Genomic DNA, 19,882 nt, shown 5'->3' on the forward strand with positions numbered 1-19,882 from the left:
ACTGGAGAGGTGACCGGCAGGCAGGGGTGAACCCAGGGAGCAGAGCTGGCAACGGTGTTACAGGCGTGGCGGTGTTAACCCTGTCCGTGTGCCCTGACGCCTTGTCCAGCTCACAAGCTACAAGACAGCTGGTTCAGTGCCATTGCCTCCTCTGCGGGTCTCCTTGGCACCCTGGCATCACTCGGGCCACTTGAACGCCGCGCAGAGAGACTGAGGGCCCTGCTTGTCACCGGAGGAAGAAGATGCACTCAAGGCAAGGATGGCGAGAGGGGCTACGGCGCATCTAGGGATCTTGGGGACTCCACGGTTGGGGACCGCGGTCGGAAGCAGGGGAGGCTGGGCCCGAGGACCGCCCTTGGAGGCGGGGAGGGTCGGACCCCTGTTCAGGGATGAGTCCTGAAGAATCCTGCTATGCGGTTCAGACGCGCGGCCGAAACCTCTCCCACCCACTTCCTGACGCTACATCCTGGGAGGAGTCGAGATCCGCGCGCAGAGCCCAGCATCCGAGCGCTCCGGGGCTCCCGGCGGCGCGGGCCCCCAGCGCGCCAGGGCGCACGGCGCGCGGCGCTCCCGGGCCGCTGCTCGGCTGAGACCTCTAAGGCCATTCGCGAGCATCGCTACCCGTCGGCTCGTTGGTCTAGGGGTATGATTCTCGCTTCGGGTGCGAGAGGTCCCGGGTTCAAATCCCGGACGAGCCCGTTTTTTTTTCTTGGGTCCCTTAGCGGGAGTGGAAGAGTTCAAATCTGTGTGGCTTCAACAACGGGAGGCCCGGCTGCAAAGAGTCTTTCTCAACTCCTGGGGTGCAGCACTGATTTCTGTCGAGCAGATGCGGAGGCCGCGTCCAGATGCAGCCCGCAGGCTCCCGGGGAGCTCCCTCCTGTACGCGCGGCGCCTCGGCCGGCCGGTGTAACATGGTGAAAGGGCAATGTGGATGCCTTGCGGTGGGGCCCGTGCAGGAGGGTGCGAGCTGTCGGAGCTGCGTTTCCGTCGTTGAAGGAAGCCTTTGTCTACTTCTAACCTGAGGGATCCGCGGGCGGTGGATCCGCTCCGAGTCCCTGATCAGGCCTTTGGGAAGGAGCCGTGTAGCTCACTCCTCGTTAGTATAGTGGTGAGTATCCCCGCCTGTCACGCGGGAGACCGGGGTTCGATTCCCCGACGGGGAGGCGCTATAGTTTTTTTTGTGGTTCAGTCACCCCTTAACCGCACCAACAGTGAGTTAATTTTGTTATTTTCTTTCATGGGTACCGAAGATAAAAACGGGGGCATTTGAATCTGCTCTCCAAACTAAGCTTTCATGTTTCTAGATTGTATTTGGAATTTCAATGTGTGATAAATGAGCCATGATTGTTTCCACAGTTACGACAAGGGACAAAACAGAAGGCAAACGGAAGGAAGCACGTATCACCGTGTTGCCCCAAGTTGTAAATCAGGCGCTTCCGCTTCGCCGTAAACATCGCTTTCGGTTCCAGGCGTGCCACGGCCAGCAGCTGCGGGCATCAGGTCCAGCAGTGGCCGCGCGGGGAGGAGTCCGCGGTGCTTCCCCTGCCTCCTTGGGCGTCTGCGACTGGACGGAACCTGCGTCCACGCAGAGTCCGCGGTCCGAGGCCCAGGGCACAGCTGCCCTTCGCCGGATGGGGTGGCGAGGCCAGGGGAGACTTTCAGGAAAAGGTTTCTGCAGATGGCGGGAGTGAGAAGCGCCAAAACAGGGAGATGCGTTGGCCGGGAATCGAACCCGGGTCAACTGCTTGGAAGGCAGCTATGCTCACCACTATACCACCAACGCACACAGGAGCAGACCCGCTTCCTGAAGCTACATAAGACGTGCACGGACAGCTCGTCTGCCGGTGGCTGGAACGGACGGGAGCAGCGGCCGCGCGTGGCTGTAGCCCTGGGGGGAAAAATCCCCAACACGGAAAGCCACGTCCCCGCTCGGCGAGCACAAGGCGCCCCGAAGCCAAAGACCTCGGCCGGGAGCCAGGTGCGCCGCAGCATGGTTTGCTTCCGACTTTTACTCAGAGGTTGGTGAGTTTAAATTCCTACGTGCGTTTGCACGCAGGTCCGAGCTAGCGCCCGGCAGACGGGACGTGTAGGCAAAAACTCCGCCTCTTGTTGCTGATGGTCTTTCTGTTTACAGAATCCCCCAAAATGTGGGTTTGCAGGGGCCTCGTGGCGCAACGGTAGCGCGTCTGACTCCAGATCAGAAGGTTGCGTGTTCAAATCACGTCGGGGTCAACGGATACACTTGTTTTCAACCCCTACCCTACTGTGGGATTCCCTACTGTGGGATTCAAATTGGATTTCACCCCCTCATTATGAGTCATTTCATGTGTAATGTTTTGAGTGGCTGCGCGCTCTTTTGTGGTTCACCAATGTTGCTTATAGCAAATACCGCACTGAGAGAACAAAGGAGTGTCCTCTTATTCACTCCCCTAATACCTGTAACACTGAAAGCTGGATCAAACTGAAGCCAGGATCTGAGAATTTCATCTAGGTCTGCCCACCTGGGTGGCAGAGACCAAATCGTCACTACTGCATGGCAGGAAGCTGGGTCAAGAAGCAGAGCAGGGACTTGAACCCAGAAACTCTGATAAGGTATTTCAAGCACCTTCCTCCACGCTGAGCAAAGGAACCTGTCTCCACCACTTCTCCCTTGCTGCAGTGAGATGGTGGCTCTAGGACAAGGGTGGAAGATGTGCTGATCCTCGCACGCTCTCTCCTTTGCAGTAGTCAGGTGACACAGTCCTGGCCACAGAAAAATCCATGGGTGCTGCTTAACAAAGCGCCTGCTTTTCCCAGTAAAAGGGAAGGCTACCACCTTGCCATCCCAAGAGAATCAAGAGGTCCCTTCATCTTTTCCCACGGTTGAACAGCACACACAGGACACACAAGCCGCTCCCCTGAGGCAGAGGGAGCCGGTCAGCGTTAGAACCAAAGGGATAGGCGCTCAAGCACCCCACTATGTATTCCTCTTTTCCTCAGCGGTTGTTGGATCAGCACCACGAGCCTGTCACCTGGGGGGAGGTGACCATCTGCATGGTCAGGCACAGGAAGATCTCCCGCTCCAAGTGACCTTCCCTTGTGGCTCGGGGAAGGGCACAAGGTACAGTGGCAGGAGCTGAAGAAGCGTGGAAGGGAGGTACAGGCTGCAGGCAATGTCCCTTGTGCTTCTTCGGCATGGCTGTGTGTGTGTGTGTGTGTGTGTGTGTGTGTGTGTGTGTGTGTGCAGGCTTGTGGACACCATGGAGCTTTGCAGTCACCTTGCGGTCACCTTGCTGCCCTTGTACGCTTGGTGACATTTCGTCTGTCTCAAGGGATGCTCCTCTTCCTGAAAGAATAATTGTTCTCTGAAAACGGGGTGGCGTGGGAGGACTTACAGGCAGTGGGGGAGGGGTCCAAGGGAGAAACTGAGCCTTTACAAGTTGGGAGACTGTAATTGTGAGGATTTGAAAAATCAGGAAGAGGCGGCTCACAGGTATATGAGCCCATGTTCTACTCACAGAACCAGCATCCCATATCAGTTTAAGTTCCAGCGGTTCCACTTCCCATCCAGCTCCCTGCTAAACGTCCTGCAACACAGCACCAAAGCCTCGGACCCTGCATCCACGTGGGAGACCCAGAGGAAGCTCCTGGCTCCTGGCTTCGGACTGGCTCAGCTCCAGCTCTTCTGGCCATTTGGGGAGTGAACCAGCAGATGGAAGATCTTTCTGTCTCTCCTCTCTCTGTCAAAATCTGCCTTTCCAATTTAAAAAAAAAAAATCAGGGGAAAATAAGTAACAGTGCTCAAAGAACCCTGCAGAGAGATGTCCACTGATGGGGAAATTCCTCCTTGAACAGCGAGGGCTTTCAAGGACAAGACAATAACGACGTGAACATTAAGACTCAAATAGACCCAAGTACAGCCAGCCTTCCCCAGACTCCACCACCGTAGATCCAGATTGTCTGGAGGAGCGTGGGTGAGACAGGGGAATGCCCTGTCCAGGCTTTCCCACTGAACAGGACACCATAAAACCCGCTGACTTGTAACGTTTAGCTAGCAGGCATTCTAAGAATTCTTAGTCCTCTAAGAAGTACTTAAGAGGCAGCTGAGTGAAGATTCTAGATAAATCCCACACCGTCTTATAAAAGAGACTTGAGTAGCCGTGCATTTTTGCTTAGGGAGAGGGTGGCCTAGATGCTGCGAGGGAGACAGTTCCAGGGCGTAGGTCACACTGATTTGCATCCTTGAATATCTGATAAAAACCTTAAAAGTGCAGAAGCCATTGAAACCGTGTCTGCCTTCCTCGGCGCCATCCGAATCATGTCCTACGGGAATCCAGCCCCTGTGGCGGGGTGCTGACCCAGGACGCAGCCTCGTCTTGTTGTGGCTGACGTCTGGCACGGACCGACGACTCCTCTCGGGTTCTAGGTTCAATACCCCCCCGTCCTCCCCAACCTAAGGAAGAAGTAAAACTTTGGAGAAACTTGGCCAACTCCGGCACCCCACCTGCGGCCGCTCTCATTCCGCCGGCTCCCATTGGTCCACGTGAGTCTACGCCACAGGCGAAGCGGCCAATGCGAACCGGGCCCGGAGTGCCTTCAGCCAATGGGGCGCGAGCGGGAGATTTGAAAGCGCCTCGGCGGAGGCGCAGTCCCGGCAGGCCCAGTCGTCCGCCGCGGCCCCCGGGGAAGTCGGTCGGTCGGCGGCCAGCGGCCCGCAAGGTGAGCTGGCCTCCTCCGTGGGCAGCAGCGGGCTCCGGGAGAGCGCAGGCGGCCGGCAGCTCGCCAGGGTCCGTTGGGCCCGCGCGCGCCTCGCCAGGCTGCTGAGCGCTCCGGGATCCCGGAAGGGGTGGGCGAGAGCTGCGGGACCCGGGCTGCGTGCGTCTCGGCCGGTGTGACCCGCTCTCCTCCGCCAGCCCCGCCCAGGGCTTCTGCCTAGTTCGGTCCGATCCCTCTTCTTAGTTATTCTGCTGATCTGGGCTGTCTTTTCCGTTCTGCGCCCTGCTACCCTCCCCCTTCCCCTAGAAGAATGGCCCAGAAGGAGAACGCCTACCCCTGGCCCTACAGTCGCCCCACGGTAAGCCCCCGACCCCACCCCCCACCCCGGGGGGCAAAGATTGGAGGTTCTGTTATAGAGGGGTGATCCCTCTTAGCGTTGCCTTCCTCCTTATCCTGCCAAATGGGAGGCCCAAAAGTTTGCAGGCAAGGTTGAGTCTGGCCATGTTGTGCCACCTACCCCTTCCTCCCCCAGGGGTCTGAATAGTGTGGTGTGGAGCAGGTTTGGGTGGCAGGTGTAAAGAATCTGGTTGACAGCTGCTGCCCATGCAGAGTCTACCCTCTGCTTTCAAGTGCTGCCTGTTAGGTGTGTAATTCGCACGGAGAGGCAACTCTGTAGACTGCCTGTTGTTCAAATCAGATGTTTGTCCATTACAGTTTGGAAGCAGATGATTAGTGGTCCTAGGACCCTCCTAGAGAGCCACCAGACTAGCCCTAAAGTCTGTGGCATTGCAAAAGGCCCCAGTGTAGTGCCTGGGCAATAGCAATGAGCAAGGCCTGCCAGCACCACCACCTCTGAGTTGCACTACACTAGGCTCCTGGGAGGTTGTGGACAATTGTCTGTGTGTGTCACAGTCATGGGTTGTTCATGGGTTGACTGAGGCCTCCCCGGACACTGGGTTAGAGACAGAACTACAAGACTGGAAGCCCATGTTTGAGAAGGTGATGGTGAAGGATGCTAGGTATTGGGGAGGGGGTTGTCTACAACTGTGTTTTCTTTTTTTAAAAGACCTTTTTATTTGTTTTACTTGGAAAGTCAGAGTTACAGAGATCTTCCACCTGCTGGTTCATTCCCCAAATGGCTGCTACAACCACAGCTGGGCTGGTCCAAAGCCAGGAGCCGGTACTCTCTTCTGGATCTTCTATATGGGCTTAGGGGCCCAAAAACTTGGGCCATCCTCTACTGCTTTCCCAGGCCACAAGCAGGAAGCTGGAAAGTGGAGCAGCCGGGACATGAACCGTCAGCCGTACGGGATGCTGGTGCTGGCAGGTGGAGGATTAACCTGTTATTTTTCTGCACCGGAAGGCCCCTGCTCCTTTGTTTTTTCGGCCAGTAGGGGTTATTCCTTCCTGACCTATATTTGTACGATGGCCCAAGAAGAGTCCTAGAACTGGAGACCCCAAACTGTGGCACCAGGGTTTCTCTCAGTACGGCGGAGGGGCCGGGGGGCGGATTGTTGCACGAGTGGGTAGTTCTTGAGCTAGCAGCAGAAATGCTGGGTGCAGCACATTCCAGCCGGGTCCCTGAGAGCCCCCCTCTACCCCTCCCTAGGCTCAGTCTGGCCTGAACACACTGCCTCAGAGAGTCCTCCGGAAGCAGCCTGCCACCCCATCGGCCCTGGTCCTCATGAACCGCTCCAATTCCCAGCCCATGGGTAAGTGGCCCAAGTGGGACAGCAGTGACTGAGGGGACTGGATTGTATGGGAGGGGGGCACACAGGATGGCAGAGGACAGTCACAACATCCCTGCTCTCTCTTTAGCTGCTCCTGGCCAGAAGGGCACGGAGAATGGCAGTGGGGCACCCACCATCTTTACGTAAGTGCTCCCAGCCTGCAGGTGCAGTGTGAGATCAGGGGTGGCCATGGGCAGGAAGCACTCACCTGGGATGCCCAGCAGCCAGCGCTGAGTTTTGTCGCCCACCTACTCGTTGCCTAGGCGCCCCTTGACCATCGAAGACTTTGAGATCGGCCGTCCTCTGGGCAAAGGCAAGTTCGGCAATGTGTACTTGGCCCGGGAGAAGAAAAGCCATTTCATTGTGGCGCTCAAGGTCCTCTTCAAGTCGCAGATCGAGAAAGAGGGTGTGGAGCACCAGCTACGCAGGGAGATCGAGATCCAGGCGCACCTGCGGTACGACCCCACCCTGGGACCTCCCAAGCCCTTTCACTCCCAGGGCAGTCCCACCACTCCTAGATGGCGGTCTCTTTGGTGCTCAGTCTGCACCAGTCTTGAATTCTGAGAGCTGGCCCTGTTCCCTTTTGCCACTGGCAGCCTGTCTGACCTGGGTTGCCCCGCTCTAGGTCCTGTCATCTTTGCTTTATGCCCAGCTGCAGCCTGAAGCCTCCTGTCTCCCTCCTCCTGCAGGCACCCCAACATCCTACGCCTCTACAACTATTTCTACGACGGGAGGAGGATCTACTTGATTCTGGAGTATGCCCCCCGCGGCGAGCTCTACAAGGAGCTGCAGAAGAGCCGTACCTTTGATGAGCAACGAACAGCCACGGTTGGGGCTGGTGGGCACTGGTGGGCCGGGACAGGGCGGCGGGGGGTGTAAGGGAGTGGGGTGTGAGGCTGGGGACTCATTGCTGGAAGCTGGAGGAGGGCGGGCCTTGCGTTTGAATGCCCTTGCTGGCCTTGCCAGATCATGGAGGAGTTGGCAGATGCCCTGAGGTATTGCCATGAGAAGAAAGTCATCCACAGAGACATCAAGCCAGAGAACCTGCTGCTGGGGTTGCAGGGAGAACTCAAGATCGCCGACTTCGGCTGGTCCGTGCACGCCCCCTCCCTGCGGTAAGCAGCACTGGGCATGAGGCTGGCACATGAGGCTTGGAGGAGGTGGGGGGATCCCTTCCTGCACTGTCATGACACCCAGGTGCTCCGGGCCTTGCAGGACCTCTCTCTCCTGCTGTGGTCACTGGAAACCCTTCCCCCCATGCTATTTTTAAATGCTTCCTGATTCGGCATAGTGGAAAGGCAGCCTGAGTCACTTCAGGCAGTCAGCTTGATGGGCGTTAGAGATGCCCCCGATTGCTGCCCTCCTGCTTGCCCTGTTGAAGCCCCCAGTGTACGAGACAGCATGGAATTCACTTATGGGGCTCTGGTGTGTGTCACATTAACCTGCCCCCACGGCCCTCGGGTGCAGTGCCCAAGTGGAGCCCTGCCTCTGCAGGTGGAATCCCCCTGGTAGGAGGCATCTCTTAGCTGCAGGGACCCCCCCTTGCCATTTCCTTTGTCCCACCAGGAGGAAGACCATGTGTGGCACCCTAGACTACCTGCCCCCCGAGATGATTGAAGGGCACACGCACAACGAGAAAGTGGACCTGTGGTGCATCGGAGTGCTCTGCTATGAGCTGCTGGTGGGGAACCCACCTTTTGAGAGCGCGTCCCACAATGAGACGTATCGGCGCATTGTCAAGGTGGGAGAGCTGCTGGGGGCTCGGGGCTGCAGAGGCCTGGGGCTGGGAGAGTCGCAAGTGGGTCCCTGGATCCTTGCATAACTCAGGTGGAATGGTAGCAAGGAGGAAACAAGCGTGGGGGTCTTTCTTGTCTCCCCAACCCTGCAGGTGGACCTGAAGTTCCCCCCATCAGTGCCCACAGGGGCCCAGGACCTCATCTCAAAGCTGCTCAAACACAACCCCTCTGATCGCATTTCTCTGGCCCAGGTCTCAGCCCACCCTTGGGTCCGGGCCCACTCTAGGCGGGTGTTGCCCCCCTCAACCCTGCAGTCTGTCCCCTGATTGCCTTGGTTTTGTGTGTGTGTGTGTGTGTGTGTATGAAGGTGCATATGCAGGTAGAAGGGAGTGAATCCTGGCCTGGTCCCTTTACTGTCTTCTAGCTCTTTTTTATTTAATAAAAGCTGAGGCTTTTGTAATATGTGTGTGGATATCTCTGAATGGAGGCCTTGAGGAGGAGGAAGCTGCATGCCCTGCGTGACAGCAGTGGTGGACACTGGGTCGCTGTCCTCAGAACTTAGCTCTAGCCATATCTATATTCTGGACATTAGAATATTGTTAGCAGGTGGTTGGTGGGGAGGGTCTTTCATGTAAATGGCATCTCACCATTTGCATTTTCTTGCCATTTGATTTTTGCTGCTGTTGATGTCTCAGAGGCTATGATGGTTTGCGTATTTGCATTTTTGTTTTTTCAATTGCTGCACCATAACCCTTGATGGAGATCCTTCTGGGATTGGTTCTGTCAAGCCATTCTACAGATGGACAAGTTGTTTAGCATTATACCAGTGCCTTCTGTGTGCCTCTGGGGACAAGCCAGAGAAAGCAAGATGCTGCTGGCATGTAGAGTACACTCAGGTGGATGATATCACCAATGTGGGGGTCCAGCTGGCACCCTGACCTGCAACAGTAGGGGGACCCAATTGTTTACACCCTTAACATTAACACTCATTGACACCTCCCAGGATGTGGGCCTTTACTCACTAAGACAACAACATTCCCCCATAGCCCCCCACCCTCATGATCCCCATTCCTACATCTCTGAGAAAATAGGGCAGGGACCATGGCATGCGGGTGCAGCCACTGCCCAATTCCCAGGCATCCCATGTGGATGCAGTTCAGGTCCCAGCTGCTCCAATTTCCCATTCAGCTCTCTGCTAGTGGCCTGGGAAAGGCAGTGTAGGAAGGCCCAGGTGTTTGGGTTCCTGACACCCGCATGGGAGACCCAGATGGGGCACCTAGCTCCTGGATTTGGCCTGACCCAAAGCTGGTCATTATGACCATTTGGAGAGTGAACCAGTGGGTAGGAGATTTCTTGGGTCTGGTGCCATGACTCAGCTGACTAATCCTTCACTTACAAGTGCCAGGATCCCCTATGGGTGCCAGTTTATGTCCCCCGGCTGCTCTACTTCCCGTTCAGCTCCCTGCTTGCAGCCTGGGAAAGCAGTGTTAAGATGACTCAAAGCCTTGGGACCCTGCACTCACATGGGAGACCTGGAGGAAGCCCCGGGCTTCAGATCAGCTCAGCTCTGGCTGTTGTGTCTGTTTAGGGAATGAGCCATCAGATGCAACATCTTTTTCCTTATCTTCATAGATCTACCTTTCCAGTTAAAATAAGTAAATCTTTACCAAAAAAAAAAAATTGTAATTCTGACTTTTAAATTAGAAGTAAATCTAAAAGCAAACAGCAATCAAGACAACAAGAAACTGGTCCTTCTAGCTTGGGCCAAAATCCCCCAAACCCTCCCATGGATGCATATCTTACCAATGGGATTCATGCAGAGGACACCAGGACACCCTAGGTGGAACATCCAACACCTGTCTGCAGGACACATTGCACTTGCGTTCACCTAATCAATGCCACACACCCATCTTGCCAGGGCAGAGTCTGGACACTTGGAGGCGCTTGCTGGTAGGAAAATTCTGCCACCACTGGGTGACTCCAGCCTCAAATTTGCTGCACAGGAAAATTCCAAGCATCCAGAGTGACAGCCACCCCCTTCATGCAAGGCACAAACAATAGGACACTTGTCTATTGCTCACATAAGCCCTGCGCCCCACCCCCTCCACAATCCCTGGAAGGCACACAGGGGCTGCAACCTGCAGCACAGAAAGACCCCACAAGCCACAGTGCAATTCGCTGGGGCTCTGCTCCATCCGGGTTATTTATGGTGATCTTCCTGCTAGATGATGTCAAAAAGAAGAAATGAAAAGTCACCTCTCCCCCTGTCTCTGGTCTTGCACAGAATAAGTTGGCAGGTAATTGTCTCTCCTTTGCATTCCTGGGGAGTGGGTAATCTGTTCCCCATCTCAACAGTGGCCTGTGAGACAAGGGGTAATGCATGCCAGAACAAGCTTCCACTCCCCAGCACACTTGAACTCCAATTCCTTGTCCACCATGTATTTGCCCTGTGACCTTGGCCATAACAAGTTGCTTGTTATTTTCATCTTTAAATAAAAAAGACATCCAGAGGTACTGGCAGGCTTGTCCTGGAGCCTGCACAACCAGGACCAATCCGGCTGCTGGCGCCTGCACGTCAGTACTGATAGTGGCGGTGGGCTCTTGGCTTATACGTGGGAGAATCTGCGGATTCTGGGATGTGGATCCTGGCAGGCCACAAAGAAGAAGCAGTGAGAGGTGATTAGGGAATGATCCCACAAAAGGTGGCCAAAGGACATGACTGCTGGGCCTTTGTGAGGAAGTTAACAGGCAGACACCAAAGACCCCTCTGAGTGCAGGCTTCCCGGAGGCCCACACGTGTTGCAGACCTTTATTGGGCAAAACAATAAATTGCTCTGCTGCTCTGACTGGCTCAGCTTGTGTCCTGTCACTCATGCACAAAGACGTACATGGTTTAGTGTCTGTGAGCTGGGGGCATGGGGTGACAGCTGCAGCGGGGAGGGGAGCTACTAAAGGTGACAAGGGGTATTTTCAGGACTCTGGGTGCGAGTGACAAAGAACTGCATCTTGAATATATTTGATACCAAAGGAGCAAATTAACAGCTTGCGACCACTGTGTGCCGGGCACTGGGGCTATGGATGAGAACTTCTCTTTTCCTATCTGGAGCTTATCAGAACTTATCAGAGCTTATCAGAACTTATCAGAGCTCATCAGAACTTGTGAGAGTTTCCTGCAAAGCCCACATACCCTCCTCCAGAGAGGGGAGAGAGAGAAAGAGAGAGAGATAAGCACAACAGAAAAGAGATGGCAAAGGCACTGTTTAAGTCTGCTGCCCTGTCCAGCACGAGTCGTGCGGCCAGTTCAACGGCCACTTCTGCCAACCGAAGACGAGGTAACGAACCCTGAGGTTCTGTGAGAACGCTGGCTTCAGCTACGGTGGTCAGCCAGGTGCAGGTTCATCCCGAAGGTCCAGGCTGCAGATCCATGACTTAATCTCTTATCTCTCTATGATCTACATCCTCGTAACCGTTTGCATCCTAAGAACCTGCCTTGGGAACCTCAAACCTGGTCCCCACTTGCCTGGTTTGTTTGCGGGCGGGACGATGACGGGTGCAACCCGCGGGGCTCCGGGTATTTGGGGACCTGCGTCTTTAAGATCTGCCCCCTTCAACTTTCCGGGAGGGCGGGGCGACGAGCGCCGCGGGACGGGCGCTCACGTGGGCCGGGCCGTTCAATCACAGCTCTTGCTCCGGAACTTCCTGGTCGCCACAGCCAATCCACGCGTTCTTCCTGTCCTGACCATTGTCAGCCGGCCGCCAATCGGCGCGCCTCTTACCAACGCCCCTTAAAGGCGCCGCGCCGTCGCTGCAGCCGCCCGGCTGGACCAGTTCCGAGCCGGCCGGGGACCCCCCGCCTGCCGCGATGGAGTCGCCTCGGGGGCGGCCCGGGCCCGACGCGGACCTGGTGGCTCTGCCGGTGCCGCAGCCGCAGGCCGCGCGGTGCCGCGGCGGGCCGGGCCGGCCGTCCTCGGAGCCGCCCTCAGGCCTCCTGCGGGTGTCGGGGGAGGAAGAGGCCGAGGACCGGGCGGGAGCGAGCCGGTCCCTCCGCGCGTCCTCCTCTCACACTTGCAGCGGCGGCGTCCAGCGGCCGCCCCGGGAGGAGGAGGAGGACGAGCCCGGCGCCCGAGCCACGCCGGCTGGACCCGAGGGCCGCCGGGGGGCGCCAGCAGACCCCGACCCGCCCGTGTCCTCCCGGCGCCGGGACCCGGAGCCGCCGCCCGAGGACGCGCGCTGCCGTCGAGGGGGCGCGGGAGGCGGCATGGAGGGCGAGCAGGCGGCGCTCGAGGAGGACGACGGTGACGAGGAGGCGGCGGCCGGCAGGCTGGGCCGCTCGTCCTCCAGCCGCCTGCAGGACAGCCGCAGCCTGGACGGGCTGAGCGGGGCGTGCGGCGGCGCCGAGGGCGGCGCGGGCAGCGGCGGCCGCCGGGCCACCATCTCCAGCCCGCTGGAGCTCGAGGGCACGGTGAGCCGGCACGGAGACCTCACGCACTTCGTCGCCAACAACCTGCAGCTCAAGATCCGGCTGAGCGGCGCCCCGCCGCCGCCCCCCGCCGCAGCCCCGGCGCGCTCCTGCCCGGCGGCCGCCCCGCCTCCCGCCATCCCGCCCATCGACCCCGACGTGCTGCGGGACCTGGAGAGGCTGAGTCGGGAGCTGGGCGGCCGCGTGGACCGGCTGCTCCGCGGGCTGGGCGGCGCGGTGCAGGAGCTGACGGCTCTGAGCGTGGGCTGCATCCAGACCTACCGCGACGCCGTGGACTCGTTAGGCGAGGCCGTGGACATGAGCATCAAGGGCATGTACACCCTGCTGGCGCGCTGCGAGGAGCTGGAGCGGGCGCTGCAGCCCGTGCAGGGGCTGGCGCGCCAGGTGCGGGATATCCGACGCACGCTGGAGGTGTTGGAGGCGCTGTGCAAGTGACCGGGACCCGGGTCCACGCACGATCCCCGAGCCCGAGCCCGAGGGACTTTGCAAGGAGCCCCGGCTGGGGGCTGGCGGCTCTGCAGACGCGGCCTGCCTGCGGCGGAGGTTCCGGGCCGGGAGGAAGCGCTAACGGGTGTTCCCCGGCGGGGAGGGACGCTGCTCGCTTCTGTTCAGTTGGCCACCTGTAGCTACCCCACCTCTGTGCTTCCCAACTCTGCCGCTTAGCCAGGGCGTCCTCCCCGCCGACCTGGAGCTTTAGGTCTCGGAAGGGGAAACACCACTCCCACGCGCGATCAAGAAGGGACGAGAGGAGGCCCCAGCCGCTGTGGCCATCCTGACGCCAGCCCCGCGCCGGGGGGCTGTGGGATCTGGGTCGGACGCACGCCTGCAGGTGCCTAACCTGCCTCTGACCACTGGGGCCTGCCTTCCCAGACCCCCTGCCCCAGCCAGAACCAGGGTGGAGCTCGGAGGAACAGCTTCGCGTGGCGTGGAGGGAGAGGCGGACGGCCTCTCGCCGCTCTCCCGGTGCTGGGAGAACTGTGGCCCCCCTGCTGTGGAGGGTCTGAATCCGTTTGGGCTTTCTGAGGTTTTTATTTGTGGAATTAAAATGCTGCTGCTGCTAAGGCTGACGCTGTGTTTGTGGGGGGGCTGCAGGGCTGGAGGAGCGGAAGCAAGAGGGTTGAGCGTGCTTGTTCGTGGGGTGGGAGTCCCGGGCTAGATGGAGACGAATGGGGTGCCGGCTGTTAGCAGATCTAAGAGCGATGTGAGATACATCAGCACCTCCGGGGTGCAGACTCCCAGGGAGGCTCTTGAGGAGGAACAGGGAAGGGGGTGTTTTCTGGGGTCACTGAGCGCCTCTCATCCCGGCCCCAGGGGATGGTTTGGGACCGCTGCGTCCCCACTCTACAGTTCACACAACAACTCCAAGGGCCACATGTTATGGCCCTGAGATATAGAAACAAATCTGAGGAAGAACATGGGATCTTCTAAATTCCCTCTCCTGAGGGCACGCCCCTAGTCCTTTTGACAACCTGGCAGTTTCTTTTGGCGTTTGAAGTTTTATATGATTTAGAAATAAAATCCGCCAAAAAAGGTACTATCTGGCCCGTACGGGGATCGAACCCGCGACCTTGGCGTTATTAGCACCACGCTCTAACCAACTGAGCTAACCGGCCAGCTGCAATGAGATTTCCTCAGAAGGTTATGTCAATTTAGACAATTATTCAGCCCTCAGAAATGACTCATTGCGTTTGGAAAACAAGAAAACACAACATGGAAACGAACCCACTGAGCACTTTCCAACAGTCAACGATGAAAATTCAATACTGCAAAGCGTGGATGATGTCACTGCCGCACTGGGGCCGCAGATCCATGTGTATAAGTGACAAACGCGACCACGTCCTAACGCATGGCTGCAAAACAGCCTAGAGGTCTGCGAGTGGGTAACCGCTGAGGACACGTTTGCAACATTGCCCGCCGTTTGCAAAAGCTTTAGGAAGGAGGCACCGCTGGGATTCGAACCCAGGATCTCCTGTTTACTAGACAGGCGCTTTAACCAACTAAGCCACGGCGCCTGCTGGAACCGTGACGTGCCATTTTTTCTTGGCCCGGTCAGCTCCACAGAGGATGAAGGAATGTTAGTTTGCGTGATCGCACTGGAAAATGTAGTCAGAAAGGGGCCTGGAGAGAGAAAGACTGCGGGGATGACCCGCAAACAGCAAAGGAAGCTGACTCCTCAGTCCGAAACACAAAACTGTAAGGGAAGACCCTAGCCGACGAGGATGGGATTCGAACCCACGCGTGCAGAGCACAATGGATTAGCAGTCCATCGCCTTAACCACTCGGCCACCTCGTCCACACGTTAGGATTCACGTTTCTGCTCTCAGGCAGCTGTGTTCCGCCTGCCGCCCGCGGCGCGCGCCTCGCCATGAAGGATGTGCACCCGGGCACCCCGGCTGCGCACCCCGACACCCGGCCACCCCGGCTGCGCACCCCGACCACCCGGCCACCCAGGGCACCCCGGCTGCGCACTCCGGACACCCCGGTCACCCCGACCACCCGGCCACCCAGGGCACCCCGGCTGCGCACCCCGACCACCCGGCCACCCAGGGCACCCCGGCTGCGGACTCCGGACACCCCGGGCACCCCGGCTGCGCACCCCGACCACCCGGCCACCCCTGCCGCGACATCCACCCCACCCCGGCCACTCCGGCGAGGACACCGGAGGACACGAGGAACCGGGAGCTGCGCCTCCCCCGACCTCCCCCACCCCGGGGGCTGCGCGCCTGTTTTTTTTTCCTCAGGAGCTTGATTTTTCCTCAGGATTTCGGCATCGAACCCGCCCCAAAGCCCCTCTTTCTGACTTGGGCACCAGAAGCCCTCCCCTTCTGACCCCGGAGAAGAAGGTGCCCGGTCTCCTACGGGAGCGCTGAGGCCGAAAACAAAGGGGGAAATAAATAAAAACTAATAGGAGGAGAATTTGGAAAAAAAAGAAACTGACCCCGACGTGATTTGAACACGCAACCTTCTGATCTGGAGTCAGACGCGCTACCGTTGCGCCACGAGGTCGGCCGGCCAAGGCCCGGGACAGGTCTGTTCATGGCAGCTGTCATCGGGGTGGGCGACGCGGCAGTCACGGGTTCGAGGAGCCGGTGCAGGGGCTGCATCCGCCCACCTGTCCGGTGGGGCAAGCCGGGCATCGAGGGCGACCACCAGGCGTGCGCAGCGCGGGCGGGACCGGGCTGAGAATCCGGCAGACCGTGGTGAAGACGACGTACCTGGGGGTGAGCAGGACGGACCTTCCTGGTGCATCCTAACGAGCTTCGACCGATTCGCGCACCTGTGCCACCCAGGACGCTCCAGCCACTCTCCTCGCGTCCCTTCTCAATGGACGCGCGCCCCTCCCTTCCTGGAGAGAACCACTGCTGAGATTTCCATCCCTATCACCGTTGGGAATGTTTTGTTTTAAGCTCCCTCCAGTGAGTCAGAGTTGGGGGGACCTGGGAGAAAGTGTCTCTGAAACCGGAAGGGGCCCAGTGCCTTGAGAAGGAAGGTGGGGAGACAGACCGCGCTGCCTGTCACCGTCTAACAGGCCGGCCTGGGGTGGACTCGGCCAGAGGCCCCCTTAGAGTCACCGGCCGGCAGGTAATTCTCTCTCACAGCCCATTTCTGCCGCCACAGCCTATCCATTCCTTTTCTTGGGCAGCTGTCCTGTGCCCACCCCTCTCCCTGCCCCATTCCCATCCCCACTCCCACCCCCTGCTGCAGTGCTAATTTGACAAGGTCAATGCCTGTAGGCTGTGGGCCATTTAACCAAAGCGCAATGTGGTCCCTGGTGTAGAATCGAATTAACAAGCACAAGGCTTGAGGGCAATGGGGAGAGCTGGGCCCCTGTCATCCCTCCCTGCCTGGTGAAGTTTTTTGCAAAGCCTTTTTTTTTTTTTTTAGGGGGCGGGGGTGGGAAGCTCTGGAGCTTCACAGTGGTTATAAGAGGCCAAAAACGAGGTCAAAATCCAGCCACACAGCTCGCCTCCGAGCTGGTGTGAAAGTCTTGCCAAAGTCTGCACTCCGCGCCCTGCTCCCGCTCCCTGTGGAAGCCCGGATCAGCGTTAGCGCATTCCCACAGTCTGGGCCAAAAGGGGAAGAAGCCAGCGACTTGGTCTTGAAGCCTAACCGAGGACGGGCTGTGTGACGTCGGCCTGTGGGAATCTGCGGTCTGGCAGTGGGTCGATGGCGCCCAGCACCAACGGCAGACACGTGCAGTTCCCCGGTGCCAGGTCACAGAACCAGGTTGCCAGAGTTCACCTGCTGGCACTGCTGCTCAGCACTTACGTAACCTGGGCTAGTTTTTTCCAGCTGCCTGTGTGTCAGTGTCCTCTTCCGTGAACTGGCAGCGGTGATAATCCACCAGCACAGGGTTTCTTTACCGTAGAGGAGACGTGGCGAGCCCTGATTCTTCCAGCTTTTAGTGGAAGTAGCTTTATCTGATTCTTCAGCCGCTCCCCTCTCAGCATGCTGAATCATTTTCAACTGATGGTCCCTTGTCTGTCACTGTCCCTGCTATTGCTTGATCATTTTTCCAAACCTCATCCCTCTGCCTTTTTTCCCCCACTGATGCCCCTTACCTCCCACTCAAAGCTCACCGCCCTCCCCACTTCCATAGTAAAAGGTTTTCCTGTGTCATCTCTAGCATAGCACTGAAGCTCTACATTTTAAGGATAAACATTTGGTCTAGAAGTTAGACTGCCTGTGTCCCATGTCTGATTTGTGTCTTGGCTCCCCATTCAAGCATCCTGCTAAATACAGGCCCTGGGAGGCAGTGGTGATGGCTGTTGTTAGGTGGGTGCCTGCCACCGGCATGGAAGACCCAGCTTGGGCTCCTGGCTTCAGCCTGACCCAACTCCAGGGCTCCCAGCTTCAGTCAAGGACGTTGTAGATGTTTGGACAGTAAACCAGTGGATGGGAACTGTTCTCTCCAAATAAAATTGGGTTAAAAATGGAAATACATACTTTAAAAAAATATTTTTATCTGCGAGGTAGATCTTAGACATGGAGATATCAGAGAAAGAGATCTTTCATCAGCCAGTTCACTCCCCAAAATGGCCACAACAGCCAATCCCAAGTCAGGAACCAGAAACTTCTACGTGGGTGGGGTGGGGGAGAGGGGAGGCAGACAAAGGGGAGGGGGGAAGCAGGCAAAGGAGCCCAGCTGCTGCTTTCCCAGCCCATAGGCGGGGAGCTAGATCAGCAGAGACTATTGCCACCCAGATGGAATGCTGGAGCTGCAGGGAAAGGATTGGCCTGATAAGCCCAAAAATGTGCATTTCAATTGTTCTCTTGTTGTATCCCTCAACAAACTATTAGGCAGTAGGAAATATATATTTCAGCACCTGGCCCGATTCCTATAATATGTGATGCAGAAAGGATCTGTAAAATTGATGAGGGCTTGTTTTAGCTAAATCCCTAGGGGTGGGCAACAGACTGGCTTCCGGGGGAACAAGATAGCACTGAGTAGCTGAAGAGCATGGGGTGGGATGTAACATTTTGATTGAAAAGGTGATTGGCCCAATGAGTCTGGCTGCCAGGAATGATGGACTAGAACCCTAGGCACAGAGCGACTCGGTGGCACATAAGACGAAATCTTGCAGGTTCAGCTCCCCAGCTTTCCTAGCCTATCACAAGTGTTCAGCAGCCACGTGGCACTAGTAGACTGCCATGGTGGACAGAGGCCAAGTGCAATATTTTCCTATATTGGGTCCAGAGGCCAAAAGCTGGTAGTCTGAGAGGGCTGTGTACTGGTCAAGGTTAGTTTTTCTTTTTCATCTGTTCATTTAAAAGTTGGAGACCAATATGCATGATGGGATGAAGGGTCTGGCCCCTAGTAACAGCAAAGCAAACCAGCCATCTGTCGGCACTGGCTAAAGATAGCATCTCAAGATGGAAAGAAGCAAGCAGCTGTGTTCAGTGTTGCTGGGATGCCAAGTGCATTGTCTTTGAAGCCTCATGTCTGACAGGTAGACACAAAGGCACGAGGCATTAGGTTGGCCTGAGCTCTCAAAGCCTGTTAGCCTGGTCTGACCTGGACATCTGGATCCTCGCCCTCATGCTCCTATCTCTCACTTGTCGTTTTCATTGTGATTTCCTGCACGTCAAGTGAGAAAAGCCAGACACCAAAAGCTCCCAGACTGAATGATTCCCGTTACATGGAATACACAGAATTGGTCCATCCATGCCAACAGGAAGTAGCTTGGTGACGGCTGGAGTTGTAGAGGAGGACGCAAATGGGGATGGACAGCGTCATGGGTTGGTTAAGACACTCTGGAATTAGACAGGGATGGTGAGTATACAGCCTTGCATTTATGCTCAAGGCCAGTGAGCCGTACGCCATAATGCCACTGTAGTATGTGAACCTCATCTCCATACAAAAGAAGAAAATGTCAGGGACAATCAAATCATCAAAAATAACCACAAAGGATTGAAATACACAAATGGCATTAATATCTGTGGGTTTACTATGCTGTTAAAGAGCTAATTCAGGCCTGGCGGCCCAGCACAGTGGCCTAGCAGCTAAAGTCCTCACCTTGAACCCATTTGGGCACCAGTTCTAATCCCAGCAGCTCCACTTCCCATCCAGCTCCCTGCTTGCGGCCTGGGAAAGCAGTAGAGGACCGGCCCAAAGCCTTGGGACCCTGCACCCACGTGGGAGATCTGGAGGAAGTTCCTGGATCCTGGTTTTGGATGGGCACAGCACTGACCATGAGCGAAGCCCACTGCATGCGACACTGACATCCATGCATGTATCCATGTGGGCGCCAGTTCAAGTCCTGAATGCTCTACTTCTGATCTAGCTCCGGTCCTGTGCATCTAGGAAAGCAGAGAAGGATTCCCATCACCCCACCCCCACCTATCACTCCACCCCCACCTATACTCACATGGGAAACTGGACAAAGCTCCTGGCTTCATACTGGCCCAGCCCTGGGTTCTGTGACCATCTGAAGGAGTAAAACAGTGGATGGAAGATCTCTGTCTCTACCTCTATGTAACCCTCCCTTTCAAATAAATAAGGTTTGTTTTTTTTTAAGTTACAGAATGCTAGAGAAACATGATTGTGAAAACTGACAAAATATGTAAAAATAATGGACACACATCCTGCTTTCCCACATGACCCACACCTCATGGAAAATAAAAAGGTGATGGGGCAAATTCGTACAGACAGAAGAATCCTAGCTGACCCATGCAGAAGGAGGGATAGAAGTAGGACATGCCGCATTTTGCAATTGTTAAGGAAATCATGAGTTGGGCAA

At 56.8% G+C, this 19,882-nt stretch overlaps 2 protein-coding genes and 8 non-coding genes across 12 annotated transcripts; 5 read left to right on the top strand and 5 right to left on the bottom strand.

Annotated features, from left to right (window-relative positions):
• Positions 1–626: 626 nt before the first annotated feature.
• TRNAP-CGG lies at positions 627–698 on the top strand. Its single transcript has one exon. It is a non-coding gene; the product is annotated as a tRNA-Pro (tRNA).
• Positions 699–1,091: 393 nt separating this feature from the next.
• On the top strand, positions 1,092–1,163 carry TRNAD-GUC. The gene has a single exon. It is a non-coding gene; the product is annotated as a tRNA-Asp (tRNA).
• Positions 1,164–1,711: 548 nt separating this feature from the next.
• TRNAG-UCC lies at positions 1,712–1,783 on the bottom strand. Its single transcript has one exon. It is a non-coding gene; the product is annotated as a tRNA-Gly (tRNA).
• A 377-nt stretch (positions 1,784–2,160) lies between these two features.
• Positions 2,161–2,232, top strand: TRNAW-CCA. Its single transcript has one exon. It is a non-coding gene; the product is annotated as a tRNA-Trp (tRNA).
• A 1,484-nt stretch (positions 2,233–3,716) lies between these two features.
• Positions 3,717–8,615, top strand: AURKB (aurora kinase B). Of its 3 annotated transcripts, none has more exons than XM_041001221.1 (8): positions 3,717–5,053; positions 6,305–6,407; positions 6,514–6,568; positions 6,689–6,880; positions 7,115–7,253; positions 7,392–7,540; positions 7,992–8,166; positions 8,314–8,615. In XM_041001221.1, the coding sequence occupies exons 1-8, from the start codon at positions 5,006–5,008 to the stop codon at positions 8,485–8,487; spliced, it is 1,035 nt and encodes a 344-aa protein (XP_040857155.1). In that variant the 5' UTR covers positions 3,717–5,005; the 3' UTR covers positions 8,488–8,615. The 3 variants fall into 3 exon arrangements, with proteins under 3 accessions (XP_040857155.1, XP_040857156.1, XP_040857157.1); XM_041001222.1 differs by having other exon boundaries at positions 6,514–6,546; positions 6,661–6,880; XM_041001223.1 differs by lacking the exons at positions 3,717–5,053; positions 6,305–6,407; positions 6,514–6,568 and having other exon boundaries at positions 6,788–6,880; positions 7,115–7,263.
• A 3,407-nt stretch (positions 8,616–12,022) lies between these two features.
• On the top strand, positions 12,023–13,698 carry BORCS6 (BLOC-1 related complex subunit 6). Its single transcript, XM_041000411.1, has one exon. The coding sequence runs from the start codon at positions 12,024–12,026 to the stop codon at positions 13,074–13,076; it is 1,053 nt and encodes a 350-aa protein (XP_040856345.1). The 5' UTR covers position 12,023; the 3' UTR covers positions 13,077–13,698.
• Positions 13,699–14,180: 482 nt separating this feature from the next.
• TRNAI-AAU lies at positions 14,181–14,254 on the bottom strand. Its single transcript has one exon. It is a non-coding gene; the product is annotated as a tRNA-Ile (tRNA).
• A 325-nt stretch (positions 14,255–14,579) lies between these two features.
• TRNAT-AGU lies at positions 14,580–14,653 on the bottom strand. Its single transcript has one exon. It is a non-coding gene; the product is annotated as a tRNA-Thr (tRNA).
• Positions 14,654–14,852: 199 nt separating this feature from the next.
• TRNAS-GCU lies at positions 14,853–14,934 on the bottom strand. Its single transcript has one exon. It is a non-coding gene; the product is annotated as a tRNA-Ser (tRNA).
• Positions 14,935–15,575: 641 nt separating this feature from the next.
• On the bottom strand, positions 15,576–15,647 carry TRNAW-CCA. The gene has a single exon. It is a non-coding gene; the product is annotated as a tRNA-Trp (tRNA).
• Positions 15,648–19,882: the final 4,235 nt, after the last annotated feature.

This window comes from Ochotona curzoniae, unplaced genomic scaffold (genome assembly GCF_017591425.1).
Source record: "Ochotona curzoniae isolate NIBS_2020 unplaced genomic scaffold, NIBS_Ocur_1.0 scaffold_2453, whole genome shotgun sequence".
In the NCBI taxonomy this organism is placed as follows: domain Eukaryota; kingdom Metazoa; phylum Chordata; class Mammalia; order Lagomorpha; family Ochotonidae; genus Ochotona; species Ochotona curzoniae.